The sequence below is a fragment of the Geotrypetes seraphini genome, chromosome 1 (assembly GCF_902459505.1).
Source record: "Geotrypetes seraphini chromosome 1, aGeoSer1.1, whole genome shotgun sequence".
In the NCBI taxonomy this organism is placed as follows: Eukaryota; Metazoa; Chordata; class Amphibia; order Gymnophiona; family Dermophiidae; genus Geotrypetes; species Geotrypetes seraphini.
This window is the reverse complement of record NC_047084.1, coordinates 5,656,286-5,680,848: the sequence shown is the minus strand read 5'-3', so window position 1 is coordinate 5,680,848 and position 24,563 is coordinate 5,656,286. Positions and strand designations below refer to the sequence as shown.

General features: G+C 40.2%; 1 protein-coding gene across 3 annotated transcripts in view; it reads left to right on the top strand.

Moving 5' to 3' along the window:
• SLF1 (SMC5-SMC6 complex localization factor 1) overlaps positions 1 to 24,563 on the top strand; it is a 205,245-nt gene that overhangs the window by 59,259 nt on the left and 121,423 nt on the right. For 2 of the 3 annotated variants that reach the window (XM_033918723.1, XM_033918557.1), the window contains exons 8-9: positions 5,296 to 5,352; positions 15,420 to 15,578. In XM_033918723.1, coding sequence (XP_033774614.1) covers positions 5,296 to 5,352; positions 15,420 to 15,578 — 216 coding nt within the window. The remainder of the gene's footprint in view (positions 1 to 5,295; positions 5,353 to 15,419; positions 15,579 to 24,563) is intronic. The other variant, XM_033918643.1, reaches the window with a different exon arrangement.

Sequence of the window (24,563 nt, the reverse complement as noted above, 5' to 3'; positions counted from 1 at the left end):
CAGATAAAGGCCATATGGCTCATTCACTCTGCCTTTCCACAGCATCCACCATCTACTCCCTCATTTTGTCAGAGCTACCCTAATATAGGTAGCTCTTCCTTAAGGGGAAGTAACATGAGAAGGAGGAGTTGGGGAGACAGGAATCAGGGAGTATAAAAGGACTGGGTCAGAGCTAGGTCAGGGAGACCCAGGAGAAAGGAGGAAGAGATGATTCTTGTTTGCGCCTTCACTCTACAACACTTAGATACTCGGCTTGGCTGAGGTAAGCCAATCTTCTTTTTGTTACTGAACACCTGTGATTTGGCTGGGCCAGATCCTGTTGCCAGATTGAGGAAAACCTGACCATGCTTTGGGTCCTGTCAGCTACAGGCCCCTCTTGAAACTTTTTGAACAAGAAACTGTTCTGTGTACACCTGGCCCTGTGAAGTAACAGGTTACAGGATTTCTCTTTTTCAGTTAATAAAGAAGTTTTCCTTTACTTTCTCTGGTTGTGTCTGGTTGTTTGTGTACTGGTTCAGAACCCACCCTGTTCATGCTGTTAAAAGGGCCTTGGGAGGCTGAAAGACTGGGCATCCAAATGACAGATGTAATTTAATGTGGACAAGTACAAAGCAGGGAAGCATAATCCAAATTATAGCTACTTGTTGCTAGGTTCCCCATTAGGAGTCACCATCGAGACTGGCCCAGACCTTCAGTCCAATGTCAGAATTGACATCGGGGGTAAGACCTCTGGGCCAGTGGTGTTCAGTCGCTGCACCCGCCTGGCCTTTCCCAGCAATTTGTTCTCTGCCGGCTCCCTCGACCCGTTGCTGAGCCAGGAATCCAAACCCCCCACCGCTGCTGCTTTGTTGATGTATCCTCACAGCGGCAGCAGCGGGAGGTAATTGAATTCAGGGGGCAGAAGAGGACAAAGGCTGGAAGGCAGTGAGGCAAACATAGGAAGGAGGAAGGAAGGGATTCCGGTAATTGTTGGGCCTGAGTGGGGGGGAGAGGACAAAGGCTGGAAGGCAGTGAGGGGAACATAGGAAGAAGGAAGGAAGGGACAATTGTTGGGCCTGAGGAAGGAAAGAAAGAAATCACCATACAACCAAAGGTAGGAGAAATGATTTTATTTTCAATTTAGTGATCAAAATATGTCAGTTTTGAGAATTTATATCTGCTGTCTCTATTTTGCACTATATATGTCTATTTTGCTATAGTTGTTACTGAGGTGATATTGCATATTTTAAAAAAAGTCATCTGCCTTGACATCTGTGCCCTGTCCCTGCCTATCACTAGACCACCAGAGGGGGGACAGGGTACAAAGCCTGGCAGGGAGGGGGGACAGGGTGCAGAGCCTGGCAAGGAGTGTGGGGTTGGGTGCAGAGCCTGGCAGGGAGAATTTGGTTCAGAATGTTTGTTTTTTTTTTCTTGTTTTCCTCCTCTAAATTTAGGGTGTGTCTTATGGTCAGATGCGTCTTACGGAGCAAAAAATACGGTAATCCTTGTGCACTCAACAAATTATCAATGGTCTAAGACATAAGAGCCACCTTTGATGCAGAAGGAAACTTCTTTCCATGGCTGGCCTCTAGCCAAAGAACAAATTGCTTCTGTTCTTCATCTTTTGTCAAAGTATTGTATTTTTCAAGGAGGCATATCCCTCTTTTTGTATTCTTTTGCAGTTATTTGAAGGTCAACTCCACTCATACAGCAAGAAAACACATTCTGCCTTGTTTCTGTAGGAATTCTCGAGCTTCATTTTTAAGTTTAATCATAATATCTTTTGAAATATCAAACAACTGTTTGAGTTCACTTTTAAAGATTTCTTCATTCTATCACCTTGTTGACAAGTTCTGTGTTTCTTTAGAAACAAATGCTCTTCGTGTAGTTTCTTCAACTTCTGACGCAAGAGTCTGCGTTGTCAGTATCCTGGCTCAATCCCATACCACCATCGCTGACTCACACACCAACTTGTAGCTTTCTGGTAAAGGTTTTCTTTTGTCATAGTGATGAAAATTGGCCAATCAAAGAACAATCAGTCCACATGGCAGTCCAGCAGTTGACAACTGGCAGACTGACTTCCCAGATCACAAACTAGACAATGCCATACAAACTAATTATGTATAATCATATACATACACAACACACAAGCAAACGGTGCATGCTGGGGTGACCTCTAAATATTGTCTAATCAAACTGAAATTTGACACATGAGTAAGACATACCAAGTGGACAAAAATAAGTCTTGTGGAGACCAGATTTGACAAAGTTGAGTTTTTGGCATACTACTCTAGATTAGAGAATGACATTGAGACAAATTTTTCCCCATCCATGTGGGAACTCAGTTTCCCATCCTGCCCCCATGTGTTTGTTTCTTGTCCCTGCCCCATTTCTGCAAGCTCTATCATCTGCGCAAGCCAGGAATAGGACAGTGACAAAACTCACGGGGTTGAGACAGGGAAATTGAGTTTCTGCAGGGACAGGGAAAAATTTGGCCCCATGTCATTCTCTACTGTGGATCACCCTAGTCTTTACAGACCTCCAAAACAACTGGAGCATTTTGATAAAGATCTGGTTACAGATAGCCAAAAGTGGGGAAGAAAAAGAGAAGGTGCTGTTGTTGGTGACCTTAAACCTGCCAGATGTTGATTTGAAAGTACTTTCTTCATAGTCAGAAAGTAGAGAGAGCATGAATGCCTTTCAAAGTGTTCTACTCGAACAAATGGTGACAGAACCCACAAGGGAAAGACCGATACTAGATCTGGTGCTCACAAATGGGAGAAAGTGTCTCTAGCATCTGAGTTGGTGCCCACCTGGATGGCAGCAATCATCAAACTGGTTTGATGTAACAGCTAAAGTGGAGAGTAGCTACACACCTCAGTCCTTTGTTTCAAACATGCAGACTTTAGTGAAATGAGGGAGTACCTGAAGAAAGAGCTGATAGGATGGGAGGACATAAGAGACATAGAAAAAGAGTGGTCCAAGCTGAAAAGAGCAATAAAAGTAGCTACCAACCTTTGTGAGGAAAATAAATAAAAGCAACAGAAAAAGGAAACCATTATGGTTCTCCAAACAATTGGCGAAGAAAATAAAGGCAAAAGAGTTGGCATTTGTGTAATACAAACACTCAAGAAGAGAAGCATAGAAAGAATACTGGATGAAACTGAAAGAAGCCAAAAGAGAAAAAGACGTTTTGTAAAAATGCAAGCAGAAGACAAAATGGCTAGAAATGTAAAAAAGGAGACAATTTTTTTTTTTTAGATGTTAGTGAAAGGAAGGAGACAAAAAATGGAATTGAGTGAAATAAGCTATGAACCAGTATGTAGAAAGTGATGAGAAAAAAGCAAACTTGCTAAACAAGTTTTGTTTTATGTTCACAGAAGAAAATCCTGGAGAAGGACCACAATTGACTAGCAGTGTTAGCCATGATAATGGAGTGAATACAGCACCATTCACAGAAGAAAGTGTTTATGAAGAACTTGAAAAATTGAAGGTGGACAAAGCCATGGGACTGGATGGGATCTATCCCAGGATATTGAGGGAGCTCGGAGAAGTTCTGATGGGTTCTCTTAAAGATTTGTTCAATAAATCCTTGCAGACAGGAGAGGACCTGTGGGATTGGAGAAGAGCAGATTTGGTCCCTCTTCATAAAAGTGGTCACAGAGATGAAGCAGGAAACTTAAGGCCGGTAAGCCTCACTTTGGTTATTAGAGAAATAATGGAAGCGTTGTTGAAGGAAAAGATAGTGAATTTGCTAGAATCCAGTGGGCTACAAGATCTGAGGCAAAGTGGTTTTACTAAAGGTAATTTGATTTGAATTCTTTGACTGGGCAACCAGAGAATTGGATCAAGAATGTGCTCTAGATCTAATTCACTTAGATTTCAGCAAAGCCTTTGACACTGAGGTTCTTGAATAAACTTGACAGGCTGAAGTTAGGACCAAAAGAGATGAACTGGATCAGAAACTGGTTGACATACAGACACCAGAGGGTGGTGGTTAATGGATTTCATTCGGAGGAAGGAAAAGTGAGTATTGGAGTGTTTCCCTCATTTAAGTCCATTTGCTTTAAATCAGGGGTGTCAAAGTCCCTCCTTGAGGGCCGCAATCCAGTCAGGTTTTCAGGATTTCCCCAATGAATATGCATGAAATCTGTTTGCATGCACTGCTTTCATTGTATTTTAATAGATCTCGTGCATATTCATTGGGGAAAACCTGACTGGATTGTGGCCCTCGAGGAGGGACTTTGACACCCCTGCTTTAAATGGATTCTTGAACAATCTTTCACTTTTCAAGCAGTTTAATTTTGGAACTCTATTCCAGTAGTCTGACCCAGTAAGGCTATTCTTATGTTCTTATACATTATAAAATATGTTCATATACATTTTACACTTGCCACAGAGTAAATGAAAATTTGTCTGAGGCAAATAGGCTCCTATAACAATCTTATAAAAGCACATAGGATGGATTTGTTTTAAAATACATTTAAATCACTAGTCAGATTGGATTTAAATCATGATTTTCGCCGGGCTCATTGTTGCTGGTTTAATCTTAATATTTACAACCAGATGTCATCAGAATAGGCCAGTTGTTAATATCCTGCTCAAAACAGTACACTGTAAAGTTCCATCTTAACATCTTATGGGAGCGTTAGCTTGGTTCCACCCATTCTTTTTTGAACTGCTGTTGCAAATGATTGTTACAGAAGTATTTAGCAATCTCAAGGACATTAGTCTTTATTTCTGAGACACTGAAGTCTTTGGCTAGGAGGTGCTGCAAATGAGCTTGATATTCTCTTCATGCTCTTCTAAATTTCTTCTCATCCTGGATACATTTGCAGCATTGTCTAAACTTCATACTACACTTGAATTTTTGTTTACATTTTATTGTAGCTTTTGCTACTGCTTCCTGTAAGTATTCTGTTATATGTGCATTTTTTGAGGTATCAATTGTTTCTGCGAGAAAGACTTTCCCTTCTGTTATATAAGCATATACAAGAGGATCATTGTAAGCATTACTCCAACCTTCAAGACTTACCAAAAAATTTAAACATTGCATGAATATACAGCCTCGTGTTTCATAATTAAAAACTAGTCCTCATTTCATGACGAATAACATTTGGACTGTAATGTATTTTAAATAGAAAATTATCTTTAGATAAGATTTCCCCCCCCCCCCCCTCAAAAAATATTTTATTTTAAAAAAATCATTGATTTTTAGCCACCCTGCCATATAGGCACCTATAAAATAGCACATTTTTGAACACCTTTATAGATTTATTTGTTATAAAGTTATATATTTTGTGTACTGCTTTACAGGCTGTCAACCACAAATATGTTGGACAAGGTGTTACCCTACATGAATTCAGCTCAAAGGTGAGAAGTTTTGTTTCGTTTCCATGTTGCTAAAACAAAAAAAAGAAATTTTCTCTAACGTTATATCCCTAATGGAGCCTAGAGTCAGATGCTTCCCAGTGTTCTGTAACTTCTAGAAACTTTTGGCAATCTCCCCCCCCCCCCCCCCACATGCCTGTCAAGTCACTCAGGACCCACAGTTTTCACTTTTTCATGGAGCTGAGAAGATATGTCTGTTGCTGGAATGAGTTATTTTTTGAATTTTTTGAAACTTTCATCTTTTATGTAATCTTTTGATCCCAAGTTCATTCTTCAGAGGCAGTGGGAAGATTATAGGATAATAAGACAACAGGTGTGTTTTGGGAAAATGTAATTTATATAGCGAAATAGGCTTATATTGTACAGTGTTTAGAAAGGAAATTTGGTTGCAGAGCTGTTTCTTTGTATATGTGGGTACAGAGATATGTTACAGAGCTATTTTCTGTGTGTAATGTATGTCTGAATGAGTGTCCTACCTAAATGAATGTGGGTCAGGGTTAGATTGTGCTTTAATGGGTGGATGTGGGAGGCCAGAGGAGAGAGAGCAGGTGGGGGGGGGAACTAGTCTCTTTATAGACCTGAATTCCCTTTTTCCAGCATTTTTCCTCATCTGTGTGTCATAATTTGTTTGATCTGATGTCTCCCTTGATAACTCCTGTATAGCAAGGAGGTGTGAATTCCTTTGAAAAAGCCAACACTTGGAGACGGGCAACCTGGTACTTATTGTCTGTCCCAAGCACTAAGCCCAAAGTTCTTTTGTTGTCCTTAGTTTACAGGTCGTAAAACCAGTACTTATGCTCCAAAAGGCAGGAGACATTCAGTTATACCTGCACTGGGCCAGGGATAAGAGTTTTTTAATATCTCCCAGAGGTTTGCTACATTAGTCTATCTAAGGCCTGAAGTCTTAGATAGGCTAATGCTGACAATAGGTAGTAGACATTTTTATGGAGCCCAAAAATTTGGTACTGTATGTGACCATCCTTGTAAAAAACTGACTTGTCTTCAGAACCAAAAAATGAAGATTTAATGAATTTGTAATGCAACAGTCTAAACCAGTGCTTCCTCTAAGGATTGACGGAGTACATTCAAGTTTTTTCTTGTGTCAGCAACAAGTTCTAAAACCCAATAATTTTCCAGATTTGTTTTTGTATGCAACCATGTAAAATCAATAAGTGCTCCTAGAATTTGTGAAAAATTACTCGTGGTCACAGATGCTAAAGCTGCTGTTATGTTTTGTGATACATTGACTGAAGTTATAACCCATCTTGAACCACCATGAAAAATGTTTCTGTTTTGTGATAATCACTGTTATAATGTATTAACTGATATTGTAACCTACCTCAAACTCCCCATCTCGGAGGATTTGGCTGGATATAAGACCATAAATAACATAAGACCCCATTATTGAAAGAAGCACACTGGCTACATTGTTTGTCATTGCTACTATTTGGATTTCTGTCAGGTGCTTGTGATCTGGATTGGCCACTGTTGGAAACAGGATATTGGGCTAGATCAGTGGTCTCAAACTCAAACCTTTTGCAGGGCCACATTTTGTATTTGTAGGTATTTGGAGGGCCGCAGAAAAAATAGTTAATGTCTTATTAAAGAAATGACAATTTTGCATGAGGTAAAACTCTTTATAATTTATAAATCTTTCCTTTAGGCTAAGTCTTAATAATATTGTCATTTATAGCTAAAGAGACATATGATCAAGAAACTGTTTTATTTTACTTTTGTGATTATGATGAACATACCGAGGGCCTCAAAATAGTACCTGGCGGGCCGCACGTGGCCCCCGGGCCGCGAGTTTGAGACCACTGGGCTAGATGGACTGTTGGTTTGACCCAGTATAGCTATTTTTATTTTCATACAATAAGGTACTTGCTTTGGTCCAGTGTTCTTCTCAGAACTGCATCATTATTTGCCTTAGTTGCTTATCTCATGTTGTCCAAAAGGGCATTGCTAATAGATTTTGAAATTGATACCGTAATCTTCCTTCCCCTGCAAGATTTGAATCTACTCTAATTGGCATTTTTCCTCTTGGCTCCAACATTGTAGAATTCTCTTTGCAGAATTTACAGACTGAAATATAATTGGAACGATTTTTAAAAGAAAAGGAGTACAGCTTAATTTTTTAAGAGGTTTTTGTTTTTTAGGATCGTTATGGCTTTCAAGCAGTGCAGGTGTGATTATTGGAAAATTTTTATGTATATCATTTTAAGGTGTGCTGTACATGTTGTGCATGTGTACACTTCTCCCGCTGTATTCACGGGGGATATGGGTGAACTATAGCCGCGAATACGGAAAAACCGTAAATAACTTTTTTTATGTTCACGTTTTTTAGAAAAAGCCTTTCATTTTTATTATTGGAACCATGAATAACTTTTCTATAGCGATTTCTGGGCAGGCAGGCAAGCAAGCAGCGATTTCTGGGCAGGCATGCTGGGAAGAAGCCTTTCTCTCAGTGGAAGCATGGACACCGCAAATTTGTGGGAGAAAGCATGGTAGCAAGCGATTTTCAGAGTGAATGGTAAGCGATATACTTTTTTATCGGTACAGTAAAAGGAATAAGAACTTTAATGATGATGACGTAATTTGGGGGAGGCGGAGTCAGCTTCCGAAAAATCACGAATAAGCGAATCCGCAGATACAGAAACAGCAGATAAGGAGGGAGAAGTGTACTGTTTATATTTAAAGAGGGATCATTTGTGTAAACCACTTTGATTTTTTTTTTCCCCCTTGGTAGGTAGTGTACCAAACGACCTAAATAATGCATGCTTTCTTTTTTTAAAACCTACTCAACTTTGTAATGACCATTCTCAGGCATCACATCCAGATGAAGGTCAGTTTGTTATATGAAAGCTGATGCTTAGTTTTATCCTGTCTTTTTTAATATTAATTTATTCATTTGTTACAACAAATAAAAATAGGAATGCACACTAATGTAGAACAAAAATTATTACATTGAAGAAAATAAACCTTTCAATTCCAAGTCAATTGGGACTGTAACATCACCCGAAAGATCACATCCATAAAAGGTAATTTAAATTATAACTTCTGATAAGCAGGCAACATATCTATATTCCTTTCTTTATCACTTCTTATCAACCTCTGCAATAATCTCAGGTAGTTTATCTACTTTAGGTTTATCTTGTAGAAAACTTTCCAACTGAGATGGATCCACAAAAATGTACTTATTACCAATAATAATAATAATAATAACAGTTGCAGTTGAAGCAGGCTATTCAGAGTGAGTTTCCTGAATGGAAAAACTTTAAAATTTATTATAGCTTGCAGATCCTTTGCTACCAGACAAATTTAGTAGGACATCAGGCCGCCCAGTGGTACAAATTAATTTCTGAATTTTTGTATAAGAAGCCAAAAAATAGTCTTAGAGATATTTGGAGCATCGAGATAAAACAGTATATTTCTGTATCTCGTTGGCCACGAATTTGGACTTGGAGGTTGAAATGTACAATATCAGCCTCTATGAGACAAACTTGGTTATTTTTATTACATAGGATTTTTTGGACCCCAGTTCGTTTACAAAAACTAGACAGTTCTAAGTCTAATAGATGCTGGCATTGTCATAGTGATATAGGGACTTTGGATCATCTGTTATATTTTTGTCCATTGATACTTAATTTCTGGAAGTCATTTTGGGGACAAATTAATCTTATTCTTGAATCAACAATTCTTTTAACTTATGAAGCCATAATTTGTGCTACGATATTATATCTTAAGCCTTCTTTGGATAAATATAAAAGCCATCTTTTCTTGATTATGACGGTAATAGCTATCCAAATGATTACACGAAACTGGAAGAATTACGACAGACTTAATTACACATTTTAGTGGGAAAATGTTTGTACCACTTCAGTGTTCTCCCTAGTGCCTTTTAACCGGGTGCTGCACCCAGCTAATTTATGTGAGCGCCCGGCTGTCATCTGCCGCGAATCCTGCTGCCGCCGCTGATCAACATTGAAGAGCTGCCGCTGCTCAACATTGAAGAGCCGCCAAAAGTTCCTGCCTAACTTTTTAAAAAAAAAAACCGGCAGCAAGCGATTTGAACCCGTGCTTTGGGGCTCTAATGGTACCACCGTGCGAGCCGGCTTCCCTTCTCTTCTCCCCAAAACCGGAAGTTACGTCCTGGGGGGGGGAAGGGAAGGGAAGCTAGCATGGACAGTAGTACCATTAGAGCCCCGGAGCATGCGGGAGATAGGTCAGCGGCGGAATGAAGTTAAAATTCTCTTACTTGCTCTTAATTGCTTTGGGCCTTCCTCACTGCCGGGTCCTGCCTACTTTCAGTTTCTGCGAAGGCAGGATCCAGCAACGAGGAAAGCCCGAAGCAAGGAAGAGCAGCAACTTGTAAGCTTCCCTCCATCGCTGACCTATGGAAGATAGGTCAGCGATGGAGGGAAGCTTACAACTTGCCTAGCGACTCTGCCGACAGGTGTGTGAGCTGGGAGGGAATGGGAAGAGATGCTGCTGCACCCAATGGGGAGGGGAGGGGGAAGAGAAATGTTCTGCTGCTGCACCCATTTTGGGGGGGAGGGGGAAGGGAGAGAAATGTTGCTGCTGCGCCCAATTTGTTTGGGTGGAGATGGAAAAGAAAATCTGCTGCACCCAGTTGGGGCGTGGGGGAAGAGAAATGCTGATGCTACACACAATTGGGGAGGGGAAGAGAAGTGCTGCAGCAGCACCCAATTGGGGAGAGAGAGGGGAGAAGGCAGACCAGGGAAGTAAGAGGAGAGGAAAGAGATGCCAAGACCATGGGAGGGAGGGAAAGGAAATGAGCTACCAGACCATGGAGGGGGGGGGATAGATGTTGGTGCATATAGGGGAAGGGAAGGAGATAGAGATGCCAGACCATGGGGTGGAGTGGGAAGAAAGGAAGGAAAGGAGAAGAGAGAGATGCCAGAGCATAGGGGAGGGGGTGAAGCTGAAATGAATCATGTACAAAGAAGAGAAAGGGCACAGGATATACTGTTTATTGAAGGGACATAGAGGGAAGATGCCATATGAAACAGAGAGGGCGGTCACTGGATGGAAAGGGCAGAGAGAGTGGACAATGAGTACAAGGGGCAGAGAGAGGGTGGAGATGGAAGAGGTAGAGAGAGAGAGAGGGCAGAGGCTGGGTAGAAGGGGCAAAGAGAGAGGACAGATGTTGCATGGAAGGGAGTGAGGACAGATGCTGAATAGAAAGAAGAGAGCAAAGAGAAGGTGATTAAATCAGAAACAAAAGGTAGAAAACTTTTTTATTGCTTTACATATAATCAAGTAGTATTGTAACTGTATTGATTAAAGTTTATAAATAGGAAATGGAAATAAGGCAATTTTTGGGGGGACTAAACCCCTTTCCTCAGGTCAGGACAGGATACCATAACAGCAGGGGTGCCCAAATGGTCGATCGTGATCGACCAGTAGATCGCAAAGGCAGTGTGAGTCGATCACATTGCCTTTGCAATCTTTTACTTCCTGCCTCCCCAAGCCAGGCCAGGCACGTACAAGCGCCGGACTCGCAAGACTTCATCTCCGTCGTCAATTCTTATGTCGGAGAGGAAGTTCTAGGCCAGCCAATCGCTGCCTGGCTGGCTGGGGAAGTGGAGAAATCGGTGTGATGGCTTGTGGGGGCACAGGGAGGAAGAAAGAAAGGCAGGGAGAGAGAGAGAGAAAGAAAGACAGGCATGCAGGGGAAGAGAGAGAAAGAAAGGCAGAAATAAAGAGGGGGGCGGGGGGAGAGAGAAAGAAAGAAGGGCAGGCAAGAAAGAAAAGGGGAGGGGCAGAAAGAAAGAAATATTGGATTTACAGTCAAAAGAAGGAAGTGCAACCAGAGACTCATGAAATCACCTGATAAAAAGATAAGAAAAATGATTTTATTTTCAATTTAGTGATCAAAATGTGTCCGGTTTTTTTTGAGAATTTATATCTGCTGTCTATATTTTGCACTATGGCTCCCTTTTACTAAAGTGCGATAATGGTTTTTAGCGCAGGGAGCCTATGAGCATCGAGAGCAGCACGGGCATTCAGCGCAGCTCCCTGCGCTAAAAACCATTATCGTAATTTAGTAAAAGAGGAGAAGGGTATATTTCTCTATTTTTGTATAGTTGTTCCTGAGGTGACATTGCATAAAGTCATCTGCCTTGACCTCTTTGAAAACCTGTGGAATATAAATGATAATTAACATTTTCTCTGTGTACGGTGTGCTTTATGGTTTTTTTTAAATTTTATTGTTGGTAGATTATTTGACTTGGTCATTTTAAAAAGTAGCTCGCAAGCCAAAAAAGTGTGGGCACCTCTGCTGTACTGTCTTGAAGAAAGATTTGGCCTCTGAAAGATAATTGAAAAATGAATTAGTCCAATAAAATGGTATTTTCTTATTTCTCATTATTTGTTTTATTTCTATTTGTTAATTTGTAAAGTGGTGATTTGTTATGTAAAGTGGTGATTTGTTGTAGCAGATTTTTCCATTTACATCTACTGTCTTTATATTTTGCACAGTATTAGAGGTCGTGTCACTGTTTCTGTGGTGTTGCATTGTATTCAGAATCTGGTTTCTTGGTTCAGTTTAACTTTTGTCTACATAGTTCTATTTTTAGTTTGTGGTTATTCCATGTTGGGCGAGGGTGTATCTGTCTGTGTTTGAAAAGGACATGGCTTTCTGTTAGCATCGACTATACAGGATCAATTGGCTGTTCAGGATCTGGCTTGTTTAGTTTTACAATAAGTGTGTTGGTGTTCTAGTGCTCACTGCAGTGTTTAAGATGCTGCCTGAAACTAGGTGCACCCTTGTTGTGTGGCTCATGGATTATTACTAAAAATATTTTTTTTTATATAGAGGGGGTTGTTAAAAAATGATCAGCACTGGCTGTCATATATACTAGGTACGCCACTGGATTTAATGACCATATTCTAACTTTACTGTTGATGTAGGTGTTGTCCCCTACACACCCCCCCCCCACACACACACACTAAAGAATTAAATTAAAGTTGTATTATCATCAAGCAGCTTTCAAATGACATTATAAGCAAATAAAAATAAAATATTTTAATACATTGCTAATTATTACCTGCATCTTTACCTAAACTGTTTTAACCTAGTTCTCACTTTGCACTATAGCAAAATAAAAAAGTAGCAAATAAAGATCAATCACTCAGGTCTCCTTCATGGCTCAGTAACACCTCTCCATAAATTATGTGGAAGAGGTCTGGAAGTGGGGATAGCACCTATTTCATATCCTCAGTGAGACCTCAGGAAGGAACTTAGTGATCAAAATATTATTAGAGGTGATATAGAGCAGGGGTGCCCAAAAGGTCGATCACGATCAACCGGTATATCACGAAGGCAACGCGAGTCGATCATGTTGCCTTCGCGTTCTACTTGCTTCCTGACTCAGAAGCGCTGAGTCGACCAACTTCCGCCCCTCAACATCAATTTTGATGTCAGAGAGGAAGTTCCGGGCCAGCTAATCTCTGCCTGGCTGGCCCAGAACTTCCTCTCTGACTTCAGAAATGACTTTGGGGAGAGGAAATCTGGTTGGCTCAAGGCTTCTGTATGGGGAAGCAGGAAGAGCTTGGGGCCTGTTCCCCGATGGCGGCGACAGTGGCTTGGGAGCAGGCAGGGAGACAGAAAGAAAGAAAGGGGGGCAGGGAGAGAGAAAGACAGACAGAAAGAAAAGGGGGCAAGGAGACAGAAAGAAAGGGGAGGGGGACAGGGAGAGAGGAAGAAAAAGTTGGCGGAGGGAATGAGGTCTGAAAGCATACAGCAGGCTGAAAGAAGGAAAGAAATATTGGATGCACAGTGCAACCAGAGACTCATGATATTCACCAGACAAAGATGGGAAAAATGATTTTATTTTCAATTTAGTGATCAAAATGTGTCCGTTTTGAGAATTTATATCTGCTGTCTATATTTTGTACTATGGTCCCCTTTTACTAAACCGCAATAGCGTTTTTTAGCTCAGGGAGCCTATGAGCATCGAGAGCAGCGCAGGGCATTCAGCGCATCTCCCTCCGCTAAAAACCGCTATCACGGTTTAGTAAAAAGGGAGGGGTATATTTGTCTATTTTTGTATAGTTGTTCCTGAGGTAACATTGCATAAAGTCATCTGCAATGACCTCTTTGAAAACCTGAAGAATATAAATGATAATTAACATTTTCTCTGCGTATAGTGTGTTTTGTGTTTTTTTTTTATTTTATTGTTGGTAGATCATTTTGACTTGCTTTGGTAGATCATTTTAAAAGTAGCTTGCAAGCCCAAAAAGTGTGGGCACCCCTGCTATAGAGCCATTTCTTGTATGACTGGATGAGCTATATTTACCTTTTTTTTTTAGTTGTTTAAATTCATGCAGAAAGAAATGGTTAGATTGGACCTAATGACTTCATTAACGTATTTCCCTTTTTTAAAACCTCTATACTATTTGAAAGAGGGTAAATATCTAATTATTCCCTTCTAGATTTGGATACTTCTTAAATTTAGTAAAAATATTCTGGCACAAGTGTCAAACCTTAAAGGAAGTCATATTGAGCATTGGAAAATAATAATAATTAACTAATAAAAATATTACACATTTAGGGCTCTTTTTACTCAACTGTGATAGCGGTTTTAGTGTGCGCTTAGCGCGCACAGAATTGCCACGCACACTAGACGCTAATGCCAGCATTGAGCTGGTGTTTGTTTTCCCGCGTAGTGCGGGGGTTTGCATGCGCTAAAAATGCTAGCGCACCTTAGTAAAAGAGAGGGTTAATTTTCCGCACCACCAAATTTCCCCATCCCGCCCCACCCAGCTACTTTTTCATGCCACCCGGCTGGAAAAAATTTCTGAGGAGAACACTGCACTTACAAGTATGAGAGAATGAATGCGGAGTGTTTGGGGTTTAGTAATACATTTAATAGGGTATGGAGCCCATTGATTGCATTTGTTGAATCGCACTAACTGTCATGCATCTCCTCTTGTATTAGAGTTCCTTGCATATCCAGGGTGGGTGGGTGGGGGGAGGGAAAGGTATTCTGATTACTAAAATTACTTAATTATAATATTTTAATTCCATAATGTCTTCATCTATTAGTTTGGGGAGGGGGGAAATGATTGTTTTATGTATTAAATTGTGTATTTAAAGTGCCTTCTTCTTAGTGTTTATGTCTAAATTAATTGTATGGCACTGACAAAGTTTTAAAATTAATAAAGATTTAAAAAAAAAGAATGTGCATATTATTCTCGTATGTAACCAAACATTTGCAAGGAAATTTAAGGATGAATAAAGCTCCTATTGCCAAGACTCGTGTATTGAGTTGTAGGAACTGCCTTCTTCTATATTGTGTTTGCCTGGAGACCTCTGGAAACACAGAATAGAGCAGGTGATGGCCAACGGGGGATCCTGCTTGCCTGTCTCTGCTCCTGTCAGTGTGGTTAAGCAGTCCAGTCTTATCCCTCGGTATCATTCATGAAATGAGATTTAGGAGAGAATCGGGTAGTATTGGGCAGGAGACCGCATTAGTCTCCTGCATTGCAGCAATGTGTCTAAGCTGTGATGCTGGTCTTTTGTGGCTAATATTTCCTCGTGGTATGCATAGAGTTACCATGGCTCCAGAAAAAGGAGGATAGATTGAGACATCTGGGTTTTACTTCCACAATGGAAGTACTGTAAAATCTGAATGTCTCAATCTGTCCTCCTTTTTCTGGAGCCATATGGTAACCCTAGGTATACATATTGTTAGGGGGATTTAGCTGGCAATTTTGTAATTTCCATTTTATAACTAGCACTAAATTTGTTCTCTCTTTGAAATGGTGGTTCTCCAAGTGAGTAGTTATAAGTTGCACTGGTAATCAAGCATTAAAACTTGAATTAAAATATCAGTTTTGTATCTGCATTACTTAGGTTAGAACTCTTGACTTTCCGTCACTAACTTTGTTCGGAATTCATGTGGCTATAAATAGAAAGAGTCTGAAGATGAATATTTCTTTTATTTCTTCTAGAAAATAGTTATTAGTTCCTTGCCGACTTAACTTCTGTCTTGATTACTTTTATCAAATATTTTATTTTTCAGACTGAAAATTTTGAAATGCCCAGGGTTAGTTTCAGTAGAATTGAAGGACTATTGGAAGGATACTTCTTTATTGAAGCAATCGACGAACTGAGTAGTTTGTTACCATATTGTGTCCCTCCTGTGCATTTCCTGCAAACATTAATAGAACACTTACTACAGGTAAGCGCAAAAAGTTTCTTGTTGTGATGAATAACCAATCTAGAAATTCTGAAGATTTTCAGACACTTTTTTGTTTATTTTGTATGTATGCTAAATTCCATTTCTAAACTCTCCCCTCCCCCCCTCTGGAATTAATACATAAAATTAGGGCTATACCGAATATTCAGATTTGATTCAATTTGGCCCCAAATAGTGCCCCTAATACATTATTTGCATTTAGCCATATAATGATTCAAATTTGAAAATGTACAATCTAGAGCTCAGCTGTGCTAAATCCTACTGAAATATACACTGGGTCTCTGCTTTTTATTATTTGTTAAGCTCAATTCCCATTATTTGTATTCAGTTTTCATATTTGTATTCAGTTTTCATATTTGGCTGAATAGTAAAAAATATGTTGTTCAGTACAGCTCTACAATAATGTATAGTCACTATATAGCAGAGCATATTTGAATGACTGCTTGCCTTTTTTTTAGGAATAATCTACAATTAAACTACAAACAAATTCCAAAATATGCTACTGTATTATAAAGATAAATGTGTTTCTTGCATCATGTTGTTGAATTTTTTTGAACTTTTTATCAATAATTTTGGGAAAATAATTTGTGGGGGAAAATCTAATGTTTAATATTTTGTAAAGAAATGTGGTGGCTGTGTTAGTCCACTCTTTAAAGTAATATGTAGAAATAAAAACATAAAGGAGAAATATAATACCATTTTTATTGGACTAATTTAGGGCTCTTTTTGCAAAGGTATGCTAAGCGTTTTAGCGCAAGCTAAATATTAGCGTGCTTTAACCACTCACTAAAACGCTAATGCATGCATGTTAGTATATGGACACGTTAGCGGTTAGCACGAGTGTGTATATTTAGCACGCGCTAAATACACGCTAAAACGCATAGCGCACCTTAGTAAAGTGGGGGTTAGTGTAGTTTATGATTAGCTTTGAAAGGTAATCCCTTCAGATGAGAAATAAGCAGATGTTGGCAAAATCAATATATATAAGAGAAACATGAAAGCATTTCAGTGGTAGTTGGAGACAGGTGACAAAGCAGTTGAATTTCTTTGTAGTGGGAGAGAAAACAAGGTCCTTGTTGAGTCCTGTCTGGTGGGTATCAAAATATTTTATGTTGCTTGGCTTTGGGACTGAACTACAGGGAGCTCTAACTCTCTAAGGTAGGAGGAGCATGTGGTCAGATAAGTGTTTGGATTTCTGCAACTCCCGGATTGCGGGAAGGGATTGAACACCTAGCATACTGAATCCTCTAGGACAGGGGTGTCCAATGTCGGTCCTCGAGGGCCGCAATCCAGTCGGGTTTTCAGGATTTCCCCAATGAATATGCATGAGATCTATTTGCATGCACTGCTTTCAATGCATATTCATAGGAGAAATCCTGAAAACCCGACTGGATTGCGGCCCTCAAGGACCGACATTGGACACCCCTGCTCTAGGAACTAACAGAAAGAAGATTATCGATGCATCAGAAGTGACGCCTCGAAAGAAAGATTCTACCGAGGCTGGCTGTGAGCAGCCTGTTTTTTTGTGCAGCGTCCGGCTGGCCAGCTGTGGTCGGGTACAGAAGAGAGGGAGGGAGGGAGCAAGGGGGTTTACAGCTCAGGCTTAGTGCCTGTTTCTGCCACTAAGGGGCTTGAAGGAGGAGGATTTGAGGCTCAGAACTGCTGGTGCTTCGGGGCAGGAGACTATTAGACAAGGTTCCTAACACATTCTCAATTAGCCAGAAAACAGATATCCAGTATCCACCAATCCCCATGGGTGCCAAATAGTTGAGATTCTACTGTATAAAACAGATGAATTTTTTTTTTTTTAATCTTTATTCATTTTCAAAACTCATACAAACCACAAACAAAGTATACAATCGGAAAAAACATATAACAGCACTTATCTTCGAACAAATACTAAACAAAATATTTTTCTCCCCCCACCTCCCTCCCACCCTCTCTGGATGTGCATAAAGACCATTAAAGAATTAAAGATTCATCAATTAATCGGTCTTTTGTTTAACAAATGTCTCTAATGGACTCCATATTATTTTAATATTCTCCCTCGTTATTCATGGGGGATACGGGCAGAGCCGGACCGCGAATGGCAAAAAACCGCGATTATCCGGCTCTGACCCACCCCCACCTCCCTGCTGCCTTCCCGGCCTTACCTGGTGGTCTAGAGGGCTTTCGGGGCAGGAGCGATCTTGCAACGCTCCTGCCCCGTGCAGATCGCCATGAGGAAATGGCTGCTGTGAGTTCCCGTAGTCTCTCGAGACTACGACGGGAACTCCTGTAGGAAGATCGCTCCTGCCCCGAAAGCTCGCTAGACCAGGTAAGGCTGGGAAGGCGGCAGGGAGGTAAAAAAATGTTTTTTTTTAATTTTCCCCCTCCCCAGAAAAAAATTGCGATTATGTGAAATTGCGAGTGCAGAAACCGCGAATGGGGAGTGGGAAGTGTATTTGTTCTGCATACATTCTTTCATATCTGTAATACAAACAGAGTGTTTCCCAACAAAAAGAATAATTTAATCTATCCCAGTTCTTCCAGTTTCTGGTTATCAACTGCTTGGCCACCCCTGTCATAATCAGAAGAAGTCTGCTTTTATATATGTCTATTGGATTCCTAGCTTTCAACTATGTCCCAAATAGGACTACATCATAAGACAATGGTATTGAGACCTCGAATACCATACTAATTTTTCCCATATTGCTTTCCAAAAATTGAGTATCAAGGGACAATAAAACAACAAGTGATCTAGTGTCCCTACATCAAGATGACAGTGCAAGCATCTATTAGACTTTGAACTATCCAACTTTTATAAACGAACTGGGGTCCAAAAAATTTTATATAGATCACGGTTCTTCATCCGCCGGTCCGCAGAAAATTCCTGCCGGTCCGCGCAGGGTCGGCGAGATCGATGCCATTAAATTTTCTGCCCCGGTGGTGTTCGCAGAAATCTTCTGTTCCTCCCAGCCTCGGGAGATCAAGACAGGCTGCCGACGTCGGGCATTCCCTCTGTGAGTCTCGCCTATGCGGAAACAGGAAGTTGAAACAAAATAGGCGGGACTCAGAGGAAAGATCCCGACGTTGGCAGCTTGTCTTGATCGCTGCCCCTGCCGAGTCGCTGAAGAGGGCTGCGGGGAAAGTGTAGGTAGAAAGGAGATGGTCAGCGTGTGCAGGGGGGGGGTCAGCGTGTGGATTGGGGCCATCAGCAGCGTCTGTGCTGAGAGTTTGCCCACGTACAGGATGCGGCGGGTAGGGGCCTCCGGCTCGTCTTGGGGCGGCAGGGCCTGCGGTGCAAAGCAGTTTTTGCCGGCTTGAGGGGGTCGTGAATGTGCAGGGAGCCTTCAACAGTGGCTGTCTCCTCTCCTAGCAGCTCTGTACTTACCAGGGCAGTGATTCACTTCGGCAACGTCCCCTTTCCTCAGAGGCGGCAACGGACCCAAGGCTGCCTAAGGAAATCACTGCTGCAGGCAAGTACTGACAGCTGCTGGAAGGAGAGGAAGCCACTGTTGGAGGCTGGGAAGCTGCTGGATAAAGGGAGAGCTGCTACTGCACCTGGAGGGAGGTAGAAGGAGAGATGCTGCTGGGAGGGGAAGAGGGAAAGGGATGGGAAGAGAGCTACTGTTGGATAGGGGGAATAGGAAAAAAGTAAGGAAACAGCTGGCCTGGAGTTTACAGGAGGGTAAAGGGGGTCAGGGTGGAATGGAGAGATCAGATGAGAGAAAGGGGAGAGAGAGGAATGAGAAAGTAGAGAGAGATTGATGCTGGAAAGGGGGTCAGCAGAGAAATGAGAGAGGGATAAAGATGCTAGATCTGGTGTAGGAGAGAGAAAAATGAAAAAAGCAGTGAAGCTGGAATGAATGATGAAAAAAGGGGAGAGGGGCATAGAAAGAAGTCAGATACATATGGAAGGGGAGAGGGCAGACAGTGGATGGAACGAGCAGACGCTGGAAGGAAAAGAGTGAAAAGAAGATGAAAGCAGAGACCACAAAAGGTAGAAAAAAATCATTTTATTTCTATTTTGTCATTACAATATATCAGATTTGAAATATATATCCTGTTAGAGACATAACTGGGGACTGCAAAGCCTAACAGTATTCCTGTCATGTGTTGACTGCAGTATTCTGTTAGCATGATATTTCTGTGTAGCATTCTGTAATAATTTGGCTTGTTCAGTTTTCTTGATAGTAGAGGGGATATATGTAAAGGGGAGGGGAGACAGGGGTTTTGTTGGTCCTTGCTCTGAATATTTATATTTATAAAATGACAATTGTACAGAATATTGTTTCTTTTTATACTTTAATAAAATACGTTCAATATAAACTGAGGCTTGTGCAGATGGGATCAGATGGTTTGTGGGGACCGAGCTTGCGGAGACGGGGCGGAAATGTGTTTTTTTATTTCGGTCTTAGTAGTTTGCCGGTCCACAAAATAATTCTTTTATTTCTGCCGGTCCACGGGTGTAAAAAGGTTGAAAAACTCTGTCATAGATGCTAGTGCTGTACTTCTCATTCTCCAAGTTAAAATCTGTGGCGATTGTGTAGCAGAAATATGCTGCTTTGTTTCAATGCTCCAAATGTCTTTTAAACTTGTTTTAGGGGTTTTTTTGCCAAATATTCAGATATTAATTTATACCACTTAGCGGCCTGATGTCCTTGAAAATATGTCTGGAAACTACACTGATTTTTTTTTTTTTTTTTAAGTTGCGCCAATCAGGGAACCCTTTCTGAATGGCCTGTTTCAGCTGCAACCATTTATAACATTGAGACTTTGATATTTCAAATAATTGTTGCAATTGTAGTAAATTTACCATTTTCCTGGTTGAAATCACATCATCTAAAGTACATATACCTGCCTGCAACCAATGTTTTCAGAGGATTTTAGACTCGTCAATTTGTATCTTGGAGTGTAACCATAGGGTTTGACACGTAGATTGCTGTATTGAAGTAGAAGTTAAGGTATTTATATATTTTAATGTCTTATTGTATATTCGAGGAAGCTTGATACGCAAAATATGGTTTAAGACGTAATGGGGCCAAGAGATGACTTTCCAGTATCAACCAATCTGGTAGATTCTCCATGAGTTCAGGAAGGATCCAATACATACCCTGACGCAAAATAAAGGCTTGATGATACCTGTAAAAATTTGGAAAATTTACCACTCCCGCCGATTGTGATTTTTGTAAAGATACTAAGGGCTCCTTTTACAAAGCCGCGCTAGAGCCTTAACACGCAGAATAGCTCACGCGCTAGCCGCTACCGCCTCCTTATGAGCAAGCAGTAGATTTTCAGCTAGGGCACACTATAGCGCGTGCTAATCTGGTGCGTGCGTTAAAAATGCTAGCGTACCTTTGTAAAACTAAACTCAGAAAAAACAAAATTCTTCGTAGCCGTGCCACACCCACTTGACAACAAAACTTTGCTGTGCATCAACAAACTCAGTTATCCTATCCAATCTACTATGAAGGTACTAGGTGTAATACTGGACCAGGGCCTAACCATGAAGGACCAGGTGGACTCATTGGTTAGAAAGGGTCTTTTTACTCTTTGGAAACTTCGGTCCATTAGAGCATATTTTGATGCTGCATCTTTCAGAATTCTGGTTCAATCCCTTATACTGAGTAAACTTGACTATTGTAATATAGCCTACCTAACAATTTCCAAGAAGAACTTGTGCAAAATGCAGCGATCAGGATGATTTGGGGTTTGAAGAAGTTCGACCATGTAACTCCTTCCTACCGACTCCTGCACTGGCTGCCAATGGAGGCTCGGGTAAAATTCAAATTTGAATGTTTCTGCTATAAGGTACTTTCCAGCCTAGCCCCCAGATATATAACCGACCTTTTCTCTTTCTCAACCAATCGTCTTAAGAGAAGCTCAAACTTGAATTTGGTTTCACTGCCGGTTAAAGGATATAAATTTAAAAAACACCATAAATATCTCTTCTCTTACCAGGTGGCGTTATGGGGGTAAAGATCTGAAACAATTACTCATGCTTGCAAATACTTATGGGGAATTTAGAAGAAACCTAAAAACATATTTGTTCCTAAAGTACTTAAGCAGTTACACTGAACAATCTTTACCCACAATAACTGACGGCTAAATCTCAACTCAACTAGCACTACTAAATCTGTAACTTTTTAATTATTGCAAACCGCATAGAACTTCACGGTATTGCGGTATATAAACTGTTATTATTATTATTATTAAAAAGAGCCCAAATGCTATTCTAGCAGTTTTACCTAGCCAAAGAAATTTTGTAAGAATCCCATTTAATTTCTTATAAAAGGAACTTTGAAAATATACTGGTAACATACTCATTTGGTAACAAACCACAGACAAAATCATCATTTTAATGGTTTCTCTTCTCCCACCAAGAAAGATGTAATAGATTCCATTGCTCACACATTTCTTTGACTTTCAATAATGATTTTTCATTTACTGTCATTACGTCTTCCAGTGTTTTTTGAATCATTATACCGAAATATTTTATTCCCTCTTCCTTCCAAAAGAATGGGAATGGATCAAATAAACCTTTTGCACAGTATACATTCAATGGAAGAACCTCTGATTTACTCCAATTTTATCTTATATCCAGAAAATTTTACAAAATGATCAATAAATTCCAGTAAATGAGGGATGGTTGATTCAGGATTTTTCAAATGAAGCAAAATATCATCTGCATAAGCTGAAACTTTATAATCTTGACCTGCACATGGAATTCCCTGTATTTCATTTGCCTGTTGTATAGCCAACAACAAGGGTTCCAAAACAATATCAAAAAGCAAAGGAGATGGGGACATCCTTGTCTAACTCTTCTCTTTAGACAAAAATGCTCTGAGAATGTATTATTAATATATAATCTGGCAGAAGGGGAACTGTACAAAGTTTGAATCATCTGAATAAATCCGGACCCTATTCCAAACCAATCCATTGCTTGATACATATTTTTCTACTCTTACACGATCAAAGGCCTTTTCTGCATCCAAAAAGACAGAGAAGGCCAGATCATCCATTGTTTTTGCTAAATTAGCATATGAAATGCCAATCTGGTGTTATTTTCAGAATGTCTTTGAGCAACAAAACCCGTTTGGTGCATTCCAGTCATATAAGGGAGAACCTTAGCTAACCTCAGAGCCAATAATTTAGCCAGAATTTTTCCAACCACATTAATTAAAGAAATAGGCCTGTAGTTTGAAACCAACATGAGATCTCTGTTTGGCTTTGACAAAACTATTGTTAAAGCTTCTGCCATAGTACCTGATATCTGACCTTTCGTCAGTTGTGATTGATATAACTTAAAAAGATGAGGTAACAGTATGGTTTGAAAAGATTTGAAAAACTCCACTGTGAATCCATCACTATCTGGAGTGGATCTAGCTCTGAGAGACTTCAATGCTGCCTGGAGTTCTGTAAATGATATAGGCGTTTCAAGTTTTTCTTTTTATATGCTCTGGAATCTTTGGCCCATTAATTAAATGTAAAAATTACCTTCCTTCATTTTCTTTATTTGAATATAGCTCTGAAGAATATAAAGCTTTATAATAATCCAAAAATTGTTTTAACACGTCCCCAATGTGGGTATAAATTTTACCTTTTTAATCTTTAATAGCCGCAATCTTTGCTCTTCTCTTTTTAGCTTTAAGATAGTTAGCTAATACTCTTCCCGCTTTATTCGAGTTTCCATAACACACAGCTTGCTGACAAAACAAATCTTTAACTGGGCATTCAAAGTATCTTGTTCACATTTTAAAGCCAATTGATTATTAAACTTCCATACAGGTTTATTAGAATCTTCTTCAGTAAACTGATATTCTATCCAAATTCCAGCATGATCCGACAAAATAATCGGATCTATGTTAGCTTTTGTAACCTGTTGAATTAAATGATCTGAAAAAAAATAATCAATTCTTGAAAATGATTTATGAACCTGGGAACAAAATGAAAATTCACGAGCATTAAACTGAAAAATCCACCTTATATCCTTCAATCCACATGTATGTTTAAGATTATCCAAACCTAATGATTTTAATTGCTTACTCGGTTGTTTATCCATTAATGGATCCATGACAGCATTGAAGTCTCTAGCCATGACTAAATTAGTCATAGCCAATGACAGAATTAATTGTTGGAGTTTTTTAAAGGAATCTGCCTGATTTGAGTTAGGTGCATAAATATTAAGAAGCGTCAGGGTATCATTTCCTGAAGTCATATTAACATTGAGCCATCTGCCCATGGGATTAGCCCGAAAGTTATCAAATGTAGCAAAAATCTTTCTATTGACCAGGATTGTCACACCTGCCTTCTTCCCTATTGCTGGTGCAAAAAACAATGTTTTACCCACCCCCCTTCCAATTTGGCCGCTTTGATTGCTGATAGATGGGTCTCCTGTATGAAATATGTCTACCTGTTGCTGTTTCAGACAATTAAATACCTTTTTCCTTTTGATGGAATGATTGAGTCCATTAACGTTCAAGGAATAGAATTTTAAAGGCATTTTATTTGATTACTAGTCTTATAGCCCGTTACATTAACGGGTGCTAGAATATATGTGTGTGTGTCTGTCTTTATTGCTTTCTCTCTCTCCTTAGCTGCTTTCTTTCTTTCTGTCTTTCTTTTTCCTTGGCTGTCCATCACCACCCCTTGCCTGCTCCCCCTGTCCATTCTCCCTTCCTTTTACCTCCACTGTGTCCACCACCACCCCTTCACTGCTCTCCTTATGCAGCAGCAGCCCTTCTCCCTTTGTTTTACCTCCCCCCTGTCCTTCTCCCCCTGTCCAACATTAGGCCTCCGTTCCTTTTTCTTCACCCCCCTGTCTATCAGCGCCTCTTTCCTTCTCCCCCTGTCCAGCAGTAGGCATCCCTTCCTTTTTCTCCCCCCCCTTCTTATCCCTATGATACACTTACCTTGCTCTGCCCCTGATCAGAGGTTCCCGACAGCTGCCCAGTTGCACCCATTGGAAAAGTTCCCTCTGCCGCA